The 15,953-nt window shown below is 41.5% G+C and overlaps 1 protein-coding gene across 2 annotated transcripts in view; it reads right to left on the bottom strand.

Annotated features, from left to right (window-relative positions):
- Positions 1-5,091: 5,091 nt before the first annotated feature.
- Positions 5,092-15,953, bottom strand: part of fam193a (family with sequence similarity 193 member A) — a 17,490-nt gene continuing 6,628 nt past the window's right edge. The window contains exons 5-23 of one of the 2 annotated variants that reach the window (XM_085276404.1): positions 15,731-15,898; positions 15,073-15,319; positions 14,845-14,969; positions 14,496-14,643; positions 14,335-14,409; positions 14,155-14,229; positions 13,945-14,057; positions 12,612-12,854; positions 12,327-12,483; positions 12,012-12,158; positions 10,922-11,203; positions 10,354-10,576; positions 9,895-10,251; positions 8,390-8,672; positions 8,091-8,277; positions 7,688-7,927; positions 6,650-7,535; positions 6,248-6,329; positions 5,092-6,147 (exon numbers count right to left, since the gene is read on the bottom strand). In XM_085276404.1, coding sequence (XP_085132530.1) covers positions 6,054-6,147; positions 6,248-6,329; positions 6,650-7,535; positions 7,688-7,927; positions 8,091-8,277; positions 8,390-8,672; positions 9,895-10,251; positions 10,354-10,576; positions 10,922-11,203; positions 12,012-12,158; positions 12,327-12,483; positions 12,612-12,854; positions 13,945-14,057; positions 14,155-14,229; positions 14,335-14,409; positions 14,496-14,643; positions 14,845-14,969; positions 15,073-15,319; positions 15,731-15,898 — 4,132 coding nt within the window. In that variant the 3' untranslated portion in view covers positions 5,092-6,053. The remainder of the gene's footprint in view (positions 6,148-6,247; positions 6,330-6,649; positions 7,536-7,687; positions 7,928-8,090; positions 8,278-8,389; positions 8,673-9,894; positions 10,252-10,353; positions 10,577-10,921; positions 11,204-12,011; positions 12,159-12,326; positions 12,484-12,611; positions 12,855-13,944; positions 14,058-14,154; positions 14,230-14,334; positions 14,410-14,495; positions 14,644-14,844; positions 14,970-15,072; positions 15,320-15,730; positions 15,899-15,953) is intronic. The other variant, XM_085276405.1, reaches the window with a different exon arrangement.

Below are 15,953 nucleotides of genomic sequence, written 5' to 3'. Positions count from 1 at the left end.
CTGTATACCAATAAAATTATAATCAATTCAGTTGAACTTTTTTTTTATGTCAATACATTTTTGCTTCTGTTTTTTGTTTTTTTTTTATTCTTGCATTTCAAGAGATATTGATATGGTCATATTCACTGTCAGTACAGTGAATATGACACAAACGTATGTATGACCTAATAATCCAAGACTTAATTTGTAGGGAGTTTATGGGTCATTTGTGATCATTAGACAGAACCAGGCTAGGCTTGGTTTCAGTCTTCGCATTGAAGTTTGTGGCAGACATTCTAGCAACAATAGAAATAAGGTTATTGTGGTTACGGAAAACGCTTTAAGTAAAAAGCAGTGAAACTGACTACTACTGTAAACAAATTAACGCTTCAAAGCGGGTACAGCACCCAAGTCCCCAAGGTTTTGAAAAGCTACCAGACAGCATCACATGTTTCCTTACTCATCAGCTAACTGGGGGAGATACTGGTGACTGTATCAGTTTCCAACACATTTACACACATTTTCATTTACATAACACACTATCTTGACTCCAGTTTAGAAGCCCACGGAATAACTGGTTCCAATTTTGGCTTTGAAGGGTAACTTTAGCATCTCGCCTATAAGGCAACCACAGGAAGACTGGTAGAAATACACACAGGACAAAAAAAGACCACGAGCTGCCATCTGGGGATTCTCCCCCGCCACCAAACACCTACACATTTTCAACAGGGTCTATAAGTGACTGAATTATCACACGCCGAGGCTCTACACACCAATCTGAGAGTGGAAAAAAATAAGTCACACGTCCCCACCTGAATGTCTGGGAACTTTTTCTAAGAAATAAAGAATAAAAAAGAAAGGTTACAGTGGTAGACCAGTTCCTGTTGGAAACAGGTTTCAAAGCATAAGGATGTAATGACTGACGTAGCTTTCACAGCTACTTGAACAGAGAGGGAGAACTTCACCCTGACTTCAGTCTGACACTTATCCAAGCAAATACAGAATAGATGTTTACAACCTTTAATCTTCTGTGTATCCTAAAAGAATGGGAATTTCCCACCATCGCGAGGGAATTCCCGAAAAGCACATACGTTTAGTTGAAATGGAACACAGTAGACTTGGGAAAATCATTTTAATTTAACATTTATAGGCTTAGATCACTGGTATTAGCACCTACTTCTTCTTCTTTTTTAGGATCCCTGGTGAGGAAGTCCAAGGTTTCAGCCATCAAAAGCGACACTGTGGCAGACTGTGAAGGCAGTAAGGAAGAGGGGATTCCCTCCTTAGAAATGTATGTGATCCCAAAGTGCTCCAGGCACTTAACAATGAAAAGCCCAGCTTTCTGATTACAAGCTTTGAGGCGGATCTAATGCCTTTAATAAGCCACTGACGCTCACCCCTGTCATTGTCAGACTGATCTGCGTACACAGTTTTGTTTACCTTTATTCATCAAGTCAGCTTCAACAACAAAAGTCTATTTTTTTGTAAGAGACATCATAAAGCAAGTAAGTAATTTTTACCTGCATGTGGGATTTTTTTAAATTTTTCTATTAATTGCATAAACATGTTGACGAAAGCGGCCTTTATCTCTGCATTTATCAAAACACACACTGCACCATTTTCTCATAATATTTAGATCACGGCCTACATTTGCACCTCGTATTTTTCTAGGTGTTTTTGCCCTCTGTACATTTGCGTACTTTTGCACAGCATTTACATAATGTGGTAGATCCGATCTTACATCACCGGTGACTGAGAGCAAGGCCACGCTATAAACAGCCAGACAGTCATTCATAACTGAAATATTTTTGAGTCATATCTGCTGGTGCTCACTAACCAGTCTTTTTTGCTTATGTATGAAGTGCATCTACCCCGCTGCTCTCATTCACAACGGCTCGTACTGAAATTCCTTTGTTTTAAGAAGCAGTCGCTCATGGGAAAGTTGAGAGGAAGAAGTCATGGTGATGACCACAAATGCACCTCACTTCCTCTTCCACATTATCCATTTGGTCCTAAATATAACCTCTGAATGTACTGTACGACCAGCGTTTACCATCACTGCTTGAAAATCCATCCCAGTTTACTTTATGGGAATAAACAAATGTTACTGAAACTCATGGTCAGTTCCTGAAATCCACTGAGGCCATTTGAAAGAAGTAAAGGCTTAGTTACGGTTAATGTCCAAGTTGGTTCTTTTACAAAAATTTGTCTTTTTCATAAAAAAAACAAACAACCCAAATACATGTGCTTGTCCTGTCAGTCGTGTTCACTGAAAACTATGTATTAACTCATCTATTTCTAGAGAAGCCACAGCATGACCTCATTTCATGCTCCCTTCACCCGGAGGGAATGCACTTGATTTCGTAATTGCCTCAAATCAGCTCTACAATGAGCACATACGAAATTAAGTTACATGTAAATGTCCAAAGTAGCCCGGTGGCAGCTGTCTTTTTGTTTAATGTACCTCATAACTGAAACTAAACCTTGGGATCAACTTGACTCAGTTACAAAGCCCTGCTAGACTGACTATGACTGCAAGTTTGTGGATTTCCCAAAAGGAACTCATTTATGAGGGTGTGACTCACCCTGCAACTTTGAACATAGCCACAGACGGGCAGAAGGGCAACAACGGGTAAAATTCCTGGATTAGCAGAAGTACAACTGATTCGCAAATTCCGGATTTGGAAATGATCATCTTGAGATTTCTAATTTACATTAGCTGTAAGAAATTTTCAGAAATGTCCCTAATTGTTGAGTGTGCTTATTAGAAAAAAAGGAGTATCTGTTTTCATTGGTGTCAAATATAAAGCTACAGTTAGTCTTTTTTAAAACAAATTTAAATAACAGTAATAAATAATGGATTAATTTGTGGACTTTTCTTTCTAATGTCTAGTAAATTAAAGCCCTTCTCATAGCTGAAGGATAATTATAATGATAACTCATGCAGTTAGTATGGTAGCTAAATTGCTAATGCAACTCCACCTACCTGGTGACAAAAGTCCTCTTGTTAGCAAGCTGGTTTTCAAAGTTTGTGTGGCATGCCCCAACTTCAGAAGCCAAAAAAGGTCTGTGCCCACAGTTTTTATCTTTAATGTTTATTGTTAAATAAAAGTATAAGGGCCATGTGGAATTTTAGCTACCTAATGGTGTAGCATAGCCAAAGTCCTATTTATTCTTTCTCTCTCTCTCTCTCTCTATATATATATGTATATATATACATATATATACACACACACACACACATACATACACATATATATATATACATATACATATATATATATATATATATATATATATATATATATATATATATATATATATATATACGTCACGCTTAGTAAAATAAATAAATAAAACCCGAGTTGAAAAATTAAGCTAATCCAAAAAGTGCTAAAACCTATAGTTTCTCGAATGGCCATTTGAGGTTTGCTCCAATAAAAGAGTCGTTATGTAAAATCAGAAGCACAGCCTGGTACAAAAACTGTTTGGGGCTATTTTTTGGTGCTTGAAAAGAGTTAGACTTGAGGAAAAGATGCTTAAGACTACCTTGACTGAGATGACCGAGAAGCTACAGAGATTGTTTTGTGCTTCCGGGCTGATGTTTAGGCTGCTTAAATCATATTAAACAGAACTTCAAAGTTATAAGTCACTTAAGGATACAGGTGCTTTTAAGTAAAAGGTGTATCTTCTTGGTTTGCTTATTTGTAACAGTAGACATTATAAGGGGGTGGTTTGTGTAATGTTTTTGCTATCTGAGTTTGATTTTATGTCTGTCAGCCAAAATTTGCAGCCACGGTCCATTGTGTTTTCACCTTAAGCAGGGAAGCCCAAAATAGTGTTAACTGATTACCCGTATAGACCAAATGTGATCACAGTTGTGTTAAAGTTATTCTACAGATGTGTTTGAATATTTGTGAGAATGGTTAGAGTTACAGTCATGGTAGAAGTAAACCACGCTCTCTTTAAATTCTAATGTTTTATGTGTCAGGAAATAATCTAGTTCATAGCAGATAAATACAGCCTGAGATGAACACATATTACACTGTGCAAGCCAAAATGCAGAAGTAGCATGTAAAAACTAAGTACTGCTAACATAAGAATTAAGAGAATAAGTAGCAGCCAGGCATTGTTCATTAAATGCAATGATTAACTGAGCAAATGTGAGCACCTGTAGAAGGACAAGTTTTGACATTTTTGCTGATTTAAGACATTCAGGTCTGCGTGAACACAAGCAAATATCTTAAAGAAGCAGCTGTTGCTGCTTATTGATCTGGTGAGTCCAAGTCCATCATTCTAGAGTATAAGTATAAAATCATACAAGACAGTTTTGAGTATTCCCAGGAGTGGATAGTGAAACCAATTCACCCCAAGTTCAAAGAAACTGCAATAAATCCAGGAGCTACATCTCCTAACAGACCTCAGCTAACGTGGTAATGTTCACGACAGCATCATAAAAATTAGAATAAAAAATGTGGCTTGGTCAAATGGAGGTGTTTGGCACGGTTGTAGAGGGATGGTGAGTCAGGCTCTAGGCATTGTAAGGATGAATGAACTGGAGTAACATTGTAAAGAAGAGAATGTCCAAAACTGTTCCACAATGAGTCTGTCGCGGTCCATACGACAAACTTGAACGAGAGACTGACAACATTCAGGCACCAGGATGGTTCCACATCTACTGAGTCATGAGGTGTACTTAGGTTTTTCCACACACTGCTTCTGCATTTTAGCTCAAATATAGTTAAAACAGTGACGCTGTGTAACATGTTCATCGAAGATTGTATTTATGTAATTTTAAGATCCACTATGAATCTGTTTTATTTATTATTATTTTTAAACATAAAAGCTTAGAAGCGACAGGGTGTGCGTTCTCATTATACTATGACTCTATGTCCCGACCAAATGTGTACTCACCAGGCAGGTGCATTTTTATAACCGCTGGACCCAGCGAGGCAAAGCTGCCCCATTTCCTTGTTTACACTAAGCTAACTGGCTGCTAACAGTAGCTTCACATATCGTGAACTGCATCTGTAAATGTATGTACGTCTTTTGACATTTTGGTTTGGCTTTTTTACCGTATGTAGGAAATAAGATGTGACACAAGACACATAATCCTGCCATACTACTGTATTCCATCTTTCAAAAAAGAAAGACAAGATTTAATATTACTTAACAATATGTTAAAAGTAGCCAGTTTGGCTTTAGTGTTAATACAATATACACTCTATAACAGACTGATAGTGTGAGTATTGTTCTTTTTCAATTTCATTCTGAAAGTATTCTGATACAAGCTGGCTACAGGTCAAAATAAAGAAAACATAAACTGTAACTGGTACACGTTTACTCAACAGTTTGTTAAACAGAACTTAAAAACCAAAAAAAAAAAAAAGAACAATGTCAAGTATTACGCCTTCCTCCTTTCTGTGAAATAAGGTGGAAGTAGTTGGTGGGGTGGGGGGAGGGTTTGGGAGAGTGGAAACCAGCTAACCAAGCTCCCTTGTCAATCGTGTGATGAGAGGCCGTGCTAGGAACAGGAAACGATGGGATAGTAAGCCACAATATGTCAAATACAGCTTTTAATTCATTACATTTCTCGCTTTTTTTAAGTTTCCATTGTCTCTCTTTTTTCTTTTTCTTTTTTAAGGAAACCTTCCAGACATAATAAGCATCTTTTGACTACAGTTAAGCCAATATAAGAAAATAATTTCAGACCATGGCTTTTTTTTTTTTTCTTTTCTTTTTTTTTCCTTTTCAGTCAAGAGAAATGCCCAACTCAGACTAGAAGCACACAAGCAGGCAGGAAAAATTAATCAGATGTAGAGTAGCATTTTGTGATTCTGTGTCATTTCATTTCTTTTTATTTCTGCAGGTGGATCAGTCCAGATGGGTCTGTGTTGGAACCACACAGTGACAAGAACAAAGCAAGGCAGCGTGGGTGTGATTTGGGCACAGCGGGAGAAGTTCCAGGAGGATAACAGTTGGGTGGAAGTAAAGGGATAAGTGGAGGGTCGGGGTTGGGTTTGTATAGCTGTTAAGGTACTGATTCTGTCCTGACAGTCACTCACTAAACACCCTCAATGTGCAGCAAACGTAGCTTTCTTCAAGCTAAAGTTTGACCAGTTGATGGATAGCCGTTGACGGGTCTGCCGGGCAGAGTCTAAGCAAAATCTGGAAAAGAGAGAAAAGAAGGAAGAAAGCTGACATTAGGCCTTTGAGGTAGGGAAGAACACATTTTAGTAGTGTTCCTCCAGAATTTGGTCAAACGCACCTTTTGAAGTACTCCACCTCCCTCTCCGTTTCATCCATTTCAGTGCTATCCAGGTCGATGTCTTTGGGCAGGAATACATCATCTAAAATAAAAATAAAACATTTTCATATATACATACACAGAAAAATTCATCTCTCATTGGTCTCATACACATTTTCCTGGTTCTAATCTGTCAGGATTACGTTTCCAAGGTGCTTTAACATTTCACAGCACGTCCGAGTTTGGGATCACAGCAAAGCTGGATTAAGAAATACTCCCTAGCACTTGCTCATGGTGATCAAACCTTGCTTATTACAGAACATCCAGGAGACAAAGGAAAACAATGCAGAACACTTTGTTGTTCCGACTTTAGCAGCAGGAGAGGGTAGTCCGGACTTGTACACACAGAAGATTAAAACCAACCTATCGAGCTGTTCATCTTGTCCGCCTTCTTCTTCTTGCTCTTCTTGGTCTTGCCTTTGGGCTGTGGGGACTCTGCGGTCGGAGGTTTGCCGTTCTGCTGGGTCTGTTCGGACTGGGAGGTTGGAGGGGGAGACGGAGAGGGGTTTGACACAGGGGGGCTTATCCTGTCTTCCTTTGTTTGGGCTAGAGGTTGGTGTTGCTGCCTTTTACCGCTGGCACTTCTGTTATTGCTCCTTTCCTCCCTCTGGGGTTCACTGGTTGGGAGAGGAGCGAGGGCTTCAACGGGCCTAGTTCGCATTGCTTTGGTGTCTGTTGTAGTGGTAGCGCCATTAGCGAGCTTTACAGGCGCATCGGAGCTCTTGGGTAACTCTGGGGCTTTCTTTACAGCAGCCTCAGAGGTGGGCACTTTAGCGGACTGCTTACCCTTAGATTTACTGCTGACCTCGAGTAGAGAGGAGGTGCCGTTGAGGAGGTCAGGTGGAGAATTGGGGATGTTGGTCTCAGCGGTAAACCCCTTTTCAGCAGCGCAGTTTGGGCTGTGCTGTAAATGGGGCCGGGGTAGTGAGTCAAATCTGGGTTCCTTCTGGTCAGGGAGGCGGATGAGAGTTTGAAGCAGCTGTGACTTTCCATTCTGAAGATTATCTAAGACGTTCTGAGCTGTCTGTTTAAGGGGCTGTGGATTGTTGTGAGGGGGAGCGGTATTTTCCTTTGCTTTCTCTTTCTTTTTCTTTTTGGCAGCGCGATGTTGCTGCAGCTCCTGCAGTCGGAGCAGTTCTTTTTGAAGCGCTTCTTCCTCTTCCTGCCTCTGTCGCCGTTGCTGTTCCTCCAACAACTGCTGCTCCTCCCTTTCGCGGGCCTCCGCCTCCAGCCGGGCCTTCTCTTCCATCTGAAGCACACAGACATTTACTATTAGTGTACTGACAACTCTGACTCATAAAAAAATAATAATAATAAAGACCACTGAGTGCTATATTTCCAAGTATTCTAGGAAAGTGGTTCATTTCAAAAAGGCCTCTGGCCTGATCAGCAGGTAGTTACCTTCTTTTGTTTGTGCCTTGCTCGTTTTGCTGCCTTAGAACTGGAAGCGGGTTTACTATCAGCACTGTTGATAAACTGCAACAGGTCCTCCACCCGCCTGTGGTCCTCCACCCCTCCATCTCTTTCTATCACCGGCTGCTGTTCCTCGCGTTTCGGCTGTTCCTCTTTGCGTTTTGTCAGACGTAAGCGAAGCTTCTCCCTCATTTCTGCATAGTTTCGACTGGTAGGAGCAGCTGGGGGCTGTGAATAAAACAAAGGGTGTCGCAATCAATGAGGGTACGGAGGAGGAAAATAAAAATAAATGAATCATTTGGAAAAAACAACAACAACAAAAGCAAAAAAAAAAACACCAACAAGATGTTAATCTGAGGTCAGTGTGTTTGCATAAACATGCATGTCTTACCCCGCCATGTCCGAAGAATTCGCAGTAGCAGCAGTCACAGTACTTTCCTTCTTTCTGGTTGGTGGATGTGGAGGTGGAAGAGCTGTGCTCCGAGCAGCTGTCCTCGTCCTGACTCTCCTCTCCATCATATGGCGGATGCTCGTACCCCCCATTCCCTTCACAGCGATGGCCTTCACAGTCAGGATCACTGAAATAAATAATGTTTTCATGTTTCAGTACTTTAAATTCAGTTTGGATTGCTGCAACAAAAAAGAAATAAGATAAATAATCTTTCCTGTGAAATCAGACAGCAAACTTGCCTGCAGACGCTGGGTGGGGCACTGATGGGCCCATCCATTGAGGTGGCCAGAGGTTCTGTGGGTGGGAGGCAATGACCCTGGTGGGAGTCTGCAAAGTCTGGAGCTGGAGTGGCCATTTTTGGGAAGGGTTGTGATCCTATTATCGGAAGGTGCGCAGTGGGTGCTGGAGGGAGCGGGGGCCCCGAGAGAGGAGGGAGGGAGGTAAGTCCTGTGGAGCCATTTCTAGGGGTGGTTGGAGTGGGTTGCCTGTGGTCCTCTTTACCTAGATTGTGAAATACGTCATCTAGAAGGGAGGGAAAATGGCCAGAATTACAATATTTACATTAACAAAATACACAAAAGAAAAAATCCCCACATCATCAAAAACAACATGATCGTGTTCAGAGCTTCCAGACAGGAAAACAAACAAGCCAAGTGTTGCTGACGCATGCTTCGCACGTCAATACCACTTCTTCTAAACCAGCGCAACGCAGTTTCAGCTTGATGACCTTTTGAATATGAATTATAACGCTGATATTTATATTTGCTCATCTAAACTTAGATCGATCTCATATATATATATATATATATATATATATATATATATATATATATATATATATATATATATATATATATATATATATATCTCACCACAATACAACGACCAGACATTTCAGAATAAAACACAATTTACACTTTACTCCAGGTTATCTGAGTAATTGATGAATGTGTGGACATAAGATTTGAATTCACCATTCTGTCAATTCTTAACTGTGCATTCAAGCATAGACACAGTAGCAAACCTTGCATAGTAAAACATGCTTGCTACAGTTAACACTGAGAAAAATATAAAAGAATAGGCATCCTTCCCATGTGCTTTAATATTTGGAAAGGTCAAAGAGGTAATAAATACCATAAAAAAAAACCCACTATAATAGAGAAAATGAATAATTATCCTGCTGAATAAAAGCTATCAGTGACAGCAAAATTTGTATGTGATCAAAACTGATGACACACCCAAATTTTCAAGGGGACTTATCAATTAGTTAAATATGTACTCTTACAATGAAGGATGCACAATACACACTGACAAGTTTCCCCGTGAGTCAAAAACTCCGGTTTCAGACCCCTAAACGCTCAGTTTCTTCCATTTCTGCCTCTGCATAATACCAAAGACATCCGACATGATACCTGTGAGCACAGCATCCACAGCCGTCAGATGGTTGTTTTGTTTGAGTAGGTCTAACCACCTTTTTTCAGCCAATTAAAAGAAAGGCAGTTTAAATAGAGGAAGCTAAAATGGTTTGTTTCAAACAATTGATGGACCGAGGGGCTGCACCCAAAAATATTTTGATGTATGAATAACACAGAGCTGGGGTACGAGAATAAAATACGGCGGTAGAGACGACCACAACGAGTCCCTTTTAACTGTAGGTGTTAAATTGTTTGAGTGTCCCATCATTTTAATAACAAAAAAGCCCCATCAGTACAAACCTAACCACTACTCCTACTTCCTATATTACCTAAAGAGTTGGGTCTTTTAGATGCTAGGTGGATGGGTGGGTTATTACTTGACTGGACAGTGGTAGCAGTGCAGGACACTGAGGACGTGGAGGCGGAGGTAGCCATCACCACTCGATTCGTCTCCATGAAGGCATCCTGGAAATTGTAGAGACACTTCTTCTTGCCGCCGGTCTTCTTCTGCTCTTTGGCTTCTGAAGAGGAGCATGAGGACGAGGAGGATGACGACAAAGATGATGACAAGGAAGAAGACGAGGAAGGGGGCAGAGGCGTGGGCAGTGAGGCATGTTCCCCTTGGGGGCAAATAGATGATGTTGGAGGGAGGGGGACATCAGCAAGTGGTGGTCCAAGCATATCACCTGTTGGGTTAGGACAAAACATAAGGGAAGACATTGTCTTAACGATTCTTTTTAAATGATTTCAATATGATTGGTGATTTGTGCCGTGCCAGGGCGGCTCACCTGGAAGCGATTCGGGCAACAGCACAGACGGATTCCAGCTCTTCATCACAGCAGCGTCCCATAAATTCTCAAACTTGAGCGAGAGGCACTGCAGAGAGCTGTTCCAGTCACCTGCACTGCCCGCACCGCCGAAGCAGTTCTGGTATACATGCTCTGGTAAAGACGCACTGAAGGCTGGCTGCTTGGCCGCCGAGTGGTTTGATATAGGGTTGGGGGGCAGAGGCTTAAGGTGGGAAAAAAATGTGATTAGTAAGGGAATAATGAGATGAACAGGTTTGAGTTTGGCACAAAGTTCAGGACTGCTCTGTTCTTTTTGCTTTTTCCCCCCTTCCCCTAGTTTAGGTTCAGTCTGTCCCCTTGTGGCAGAAAAAAGGAACTGCAGTGACACTAAATGAAACTAGCGTACAACTAATCTTAGGATTGTTCTTGGAACCTTAAAAAAAGAAAAATCCCCAGTGATAAGGAAATGAATCAATTTTCCCCTTAAAGACACTTTCAATGCTAGAATTCTACATACTGATCGGAAGAATACAACTTACGTCTACCTCTAAAAACTTGTTATCCTCACCTTGTTGTGTGTGAGAGGTGGGCTTGGTGGGTAGAGTGTGGGGTGCAGGAGGGGCCGGGAGAAGTTGTGTAGGGGCAAGTGGCCGTGGATGTGTGGGTACAAGTGGAGGGCGGGGTGTGCAGGGGGGGTCTTGCTGTCTGTGAAGAATTGGTGTCCAACAGCGGGGGGAGGAGGCGCAGCGTGGAGCCGACTAGGGGGCAAACACGTGGCGGGGCCCAGGGTGGAAGAGCTGGGGTCCTGGTTGCACACGTGGCACTCGCAGGCATGCTGGACCTGCTCTGCCTGAGGGTGGGGGTAATATAGGTTTGAAACACGTTGATTTAAAAGAGTAATAACAGCTAAATCATGTATCAGAATGTAGTAGTGGAGTTCATTTTTCCAATTCAGCTCCATCGAGGATTTCATTATTATTATTATTTTAAATTAGTGTGACTACACTACCAAGTTTTTATCTCCGCTCTTACATCAGAATTAAACTGATGTGCTTTTTGTGTCACATGAACATTAGTAAAGTGGTTCAGGTCTCATCAGTGCCACTGCACGGATACACGGATACACGGATACCCTGCCCTGCAAATAAAGCACCTCGTTTCGTCAGTAACAGCTGTACCTGGAGGTGGCAAGGATCGTGGCCAGATAAGTGTGGCATTAGCTTTAGTTATAGACTTTAAAAGACAAACGAACAAATAAAATAAATAGCAAATGTCTTCTAGTCTTTAATCCACACAAAGAGTATAAGGGGACTTTCACTGATGCACAGATGACCACGTCTAGTGTTTGTATAGTAATACCACTCATATTATAATGGACTAGCAACTCAAATTAATACTGAAACTACTGGAACCACATTGAAACTGAAATGAGCAAACCCAGTCTAAGCTATAACAAAAAAAAGAAAAATTAAAACAAAATTTAAATTCATGTAAAAATAAAAAAACACGCTCCTGCGATAACCCCGGGACCCACAGCAACAAAGAACATTCTTGTTCTGTGATCAGTATTTTTAGATCTCTCGTCACACAATGAGTGCGTCTGAGCATATGGCCCTTAAAGGAAGACGAATGAAGGCTCATTGTATTTGTATAAATACCTGCTGGTGGTTGTAGGAGGGTGGAGGACTATTGGTCTTTCCTGAGGAAAGCTGTTCCTGCTGCCCTGGGGGCTCCCCACCACCCTCGCTATTAGCTTCCTCCTCGTCACCCTCCGATGAGCTGCTGCTGCTGGTAATGCGAGGAGACTGACACAGAGAGGTGCAGAACAAAGACTGAATTAGTATGTGAGGACAAAACATTTCCCAAATTACCCGTAACCCACTCATAATGAACTGCAGCTTCATCATCCAGAAACCCGGCAGGGAAATTCACAGCTAATCTTGGGCATTTTTTGGGGGCTGTAGAGGACTCACCCCTGTCTTTAGCGCCACGTTTTCACCTTCCCCGTTGATGTCGTTATGAAGACCGTTCACAGCAGCAGTCACCATACTGTTGTCCTCATAACCACTCATAGGGTACATGTCCCCAAACTTACTGGACAATGGAGGCACTTCGTCATCATCGCTAATGCTACAACAAGAGAGAAATGAGAAGTCAGGAAGAAGAAGAGACTATTTATCGAAATATCAGTTCCACTTTAATAGCACTTATTTTTATGTTAACGCTAAGATTGGGGAAAATACTAATAGATGACTTACAAAGTGTTGGTGTCTCCTTCAGGCAGAATGAGTCTCGGATGCTGCTGGATGGTGATGGGAGAACTGGAGTTGGAGCCGGATGCTGAACTGCCGGAAGAGAGGCTAGGAGGGTGCACCCCTGCCAAGAAGTCCCGGGGAGGATCCCCTTGCATGGGTAGTTTGATGTGGAGGTCTTCAGCGATAGGAGAGTCCATTATGCCACACGTTAGGATGTGAGAGAGGCTACAGTCGTCACATGTGCACCTGTTGAAAAAAGTTGAGACAAAATTTATATTGTGATACTGATTACAGGACTCTCTCAGTAAAGTTCTTACATGAAGTATTTTAAAAAGACAATTCCCATACAGTCAAATGAGTTAAGTGGCTTTTTTAATGGCGGAAAATGGTCTTCAATACATCACATGTTGACATCTCGCTCTCCCATCTTTAAATAGGTTCTATAGCAAAGTGACAAAAGTCTTGAGCCACACCAGTGACATGACCCTCACCTCATGTCACTGCTGATTTTCAGACCACCTCTTGTGTAATTTGGCATACCTTAGCCTTGGCTCCCCATTTCTCCCTTCCTTAAGAATGGCTTCTTGATAGCCACCCTTCCACCAACATCATTTCTAACCAGGCTACAGTAAACAATAAATGGTTACAGTGTCAGATCTTTGCTGGATTGGTTTCTACTCCGTAAGGACATGACTTTCAGACGCTTTTCATCTGCGTTTTTTTCCCTCTCAAAATTTCTCAGGACACCCTACACAGCATGTAGAGATGTGCCATGTTTTCAGCTAATAGCGCTTTGTTTTTGCAAAGACACCAGTTTAGACCTTCAAACTGTTATCTTATCATTTTTAATAGAAATCGCATTATGTGTAGACAACACTGTTTCATCCTTTGAGTTCTTATGCTGGAATGATTCATAGGTCAGTGTTAGGTGGCTAACAGAAAGAAAAGAAACCTCTGAAAATGGTCAGGTACAAGGACTGCACTGAAAAAGCCTGAAAAAGACTTAAACTATTGCACGAGCCCACAAAAAAAAAAGAAAATAAATTCTGGCTCCTTGGAAGCAAAATATAAAGAAATTGCTCAAGACTTTTGCACATAATAATAATAATAATAATAATAATAATAATAATAATAATAATAATACCAGCAAGTAGAGGGGGGTTCATTTAATTTCTTCACAACTAAACATAACCAGTCTGTTCACTTATTTTATACATGTTATCCTTTTTTTTTTTCCCCTGTGAAGATAATTTGAATTATTTCTGAAATTCACTGGACTAAGAGTAACGTAATCCCAGGCCAGACAGGGACAAGCCACTGAATCCTGACAGCTCACCTTCTTCTGTAATTGCAGTTTGGACAGTCTGGAATACTCAGACGAGATGACAGCATTCTCATTGTGTCTGTGAAGTTGTTATCTCCGGTGGGGGATTTCTTACTGTTGGGTAACTACAAAAAAACAAAAACAGAAACCATTACAGCGCTTTGAAGGACACAACTGTAAAACTCCATTGTAAAATGACAGCGTCATAATCATGTGCCGTACCTGTTCTTCTATAAACCTTCTTTGCTTAAAGAATTCCCAGTCCTCTTTCAGCATTCCCTGCTTTGTCTTTAAAGTCTGGAAACAGGCAGATAGTAAGAATCAACAAAGACTTTAGAAGCTTCACAAATCAAAGACTGAAAAAAAATATCTAAACAGTCACAGAGTTTTCATTTCACTTACATTTTTGCTAATTAAAGACTTGTGTGGCTCTGTTCTTTGGTTGGTAATATTCTGACCCTCCACCTTAAAAAGCATCTACAAAAGAAACATGTTACACAATTTATTATTCTCTGTACTGAACATGAGCGTTACACAAGACATTCTTTTACTGCCCTGCGTACCTGTTCATCCACATAGTCATCAATCCTCTTCTCACAATCCTGCCACTGAGCGGCCACTGAAGCCATCTCCTGCTGCAGTTGCTGGTAGCTCTCTAATAACGTCCTGTACGTATCTTCACTGTATGAATCATGGGAAGCTGTGCCATGCCTGTGGAAAGAAAACAAAAGCAAAAAAAAAACAAATAGGGATTAGGGATAAGCCTGCTGGCTTATGGCTCAGTACTGTGGAAGCTTGTTCAAAGGCAGCATCTGAGAAGGTAATGTGCAATTTGGGTCTTTATTAGCAATCAAATCATCACGATGAGCGTCTAGTCATAGAGTCTTCCTTTAAATAGAAGTGACGTCTTACCTAAGCTGTGCAATGAGTGCCGGTAAACTGCTGTGTAAGATCGGTTCGGAGAAAACCAGATTCTCGAAAAGGTGTTTGTTGTGCAGCTCCCAGGTCACCTGAAATTTCTGGAGGTGCTCATTTTCCTGGGGAAGAGCAAAAAAAAAAAAGGAAATAAAATAAAAGTTAAGAATGCGATGAATATGTCAAACGTGTTATTGTATGTGGGGGAACAACACTCGGACGAACCAGGGTGAGCAGGAAGCTGCTGATGGTTCGTGCAGCTTGACAGAGGGCGTTGTATTCCTCCAGCAAAAGTGAGATGAACTGGTGGGCTTGAGGAGGACCTTGGGCTGCAGCTATGGTCCCAGGTGGTCCCGTGTTCTTGGAACCTGCAGAAAGGTGCTTCAATAGACGCACTTTCATTTCCAAGACGTATTCCCGAGCCTGCTGCTCCAACCGCTGGTAGAGCTGATAGGGATCCTTTTCACAGAGTCTGCGGGAGAAAAACAATGAACGTAATGTGGGAAAAGAAAAAAAAATTCCCCATCTATTGATGCTACCAGCACGTAAAGCTCTTCTTTCTCTTGTAACACTGTCTGTACAGTTTAAAATCTCCCAATGTGAGTCACATAGTTTCCTCAATTACATCATATTAAGTAATCCAATAGGCTTTTTACGGGCCTGTGGACTTGTTCAAATACACTGGAAAAACAAACAAAAAAACCCAAAACAAAACAAGGCAGCAGTTTCAGTTTGTTGACATCAGCGCAAAGGCTCCCACGCCTCTGGTTGTTTTCAGAGAAGCTCCCTGTTAACAGGGACCTCTAGTGGCCAAACACACCCCTGAAAGCCCCTGAAAGAAAGACCTGAGAAAGAGAGGCAGGATTTCTGGTCGTGGTCATACCTGTCCACCAGCTCCTTCATGCCCTCCTTGTCTCTCTCTAGAGGCTGGTCGTGGTCATCTGCAAGTGGCGTTCCCGTCTGTCTGTAGATGTAGCGCACCAGGTAGCGAAGCTCCGACCAGTGGTTCTGCAGCTGCTGCGACTCCCTCTCCGACTCGGCAGAGATCTCCCTGTAATTCCCACAAATTCATTAAGAATCAGTGAAAAAAACAAAACAAAAACAAA

This window comes from Mchenga conophoros, linkage group LG6, assembly GCF_057382185.1.
Source record: "Mchenga conophoros isolate Kocher_MC1m ecotype Shallow Benthic linkage group LG6, M_conophoros_male_GT1.1, whole genome shotgun sequence".
Classification (NCBI taxonomy): Eukaryota; Metazoa; Chordata; class Actinopteri; order Cichliformes; family Cichlidae; genus Mchenga; species Mchenga conophoros.
The sequence above is the reverse complement of the archived record's forward strand: the minus strand, read 5'-3'. Positions and strand labels throughout refer to the sequence as shown.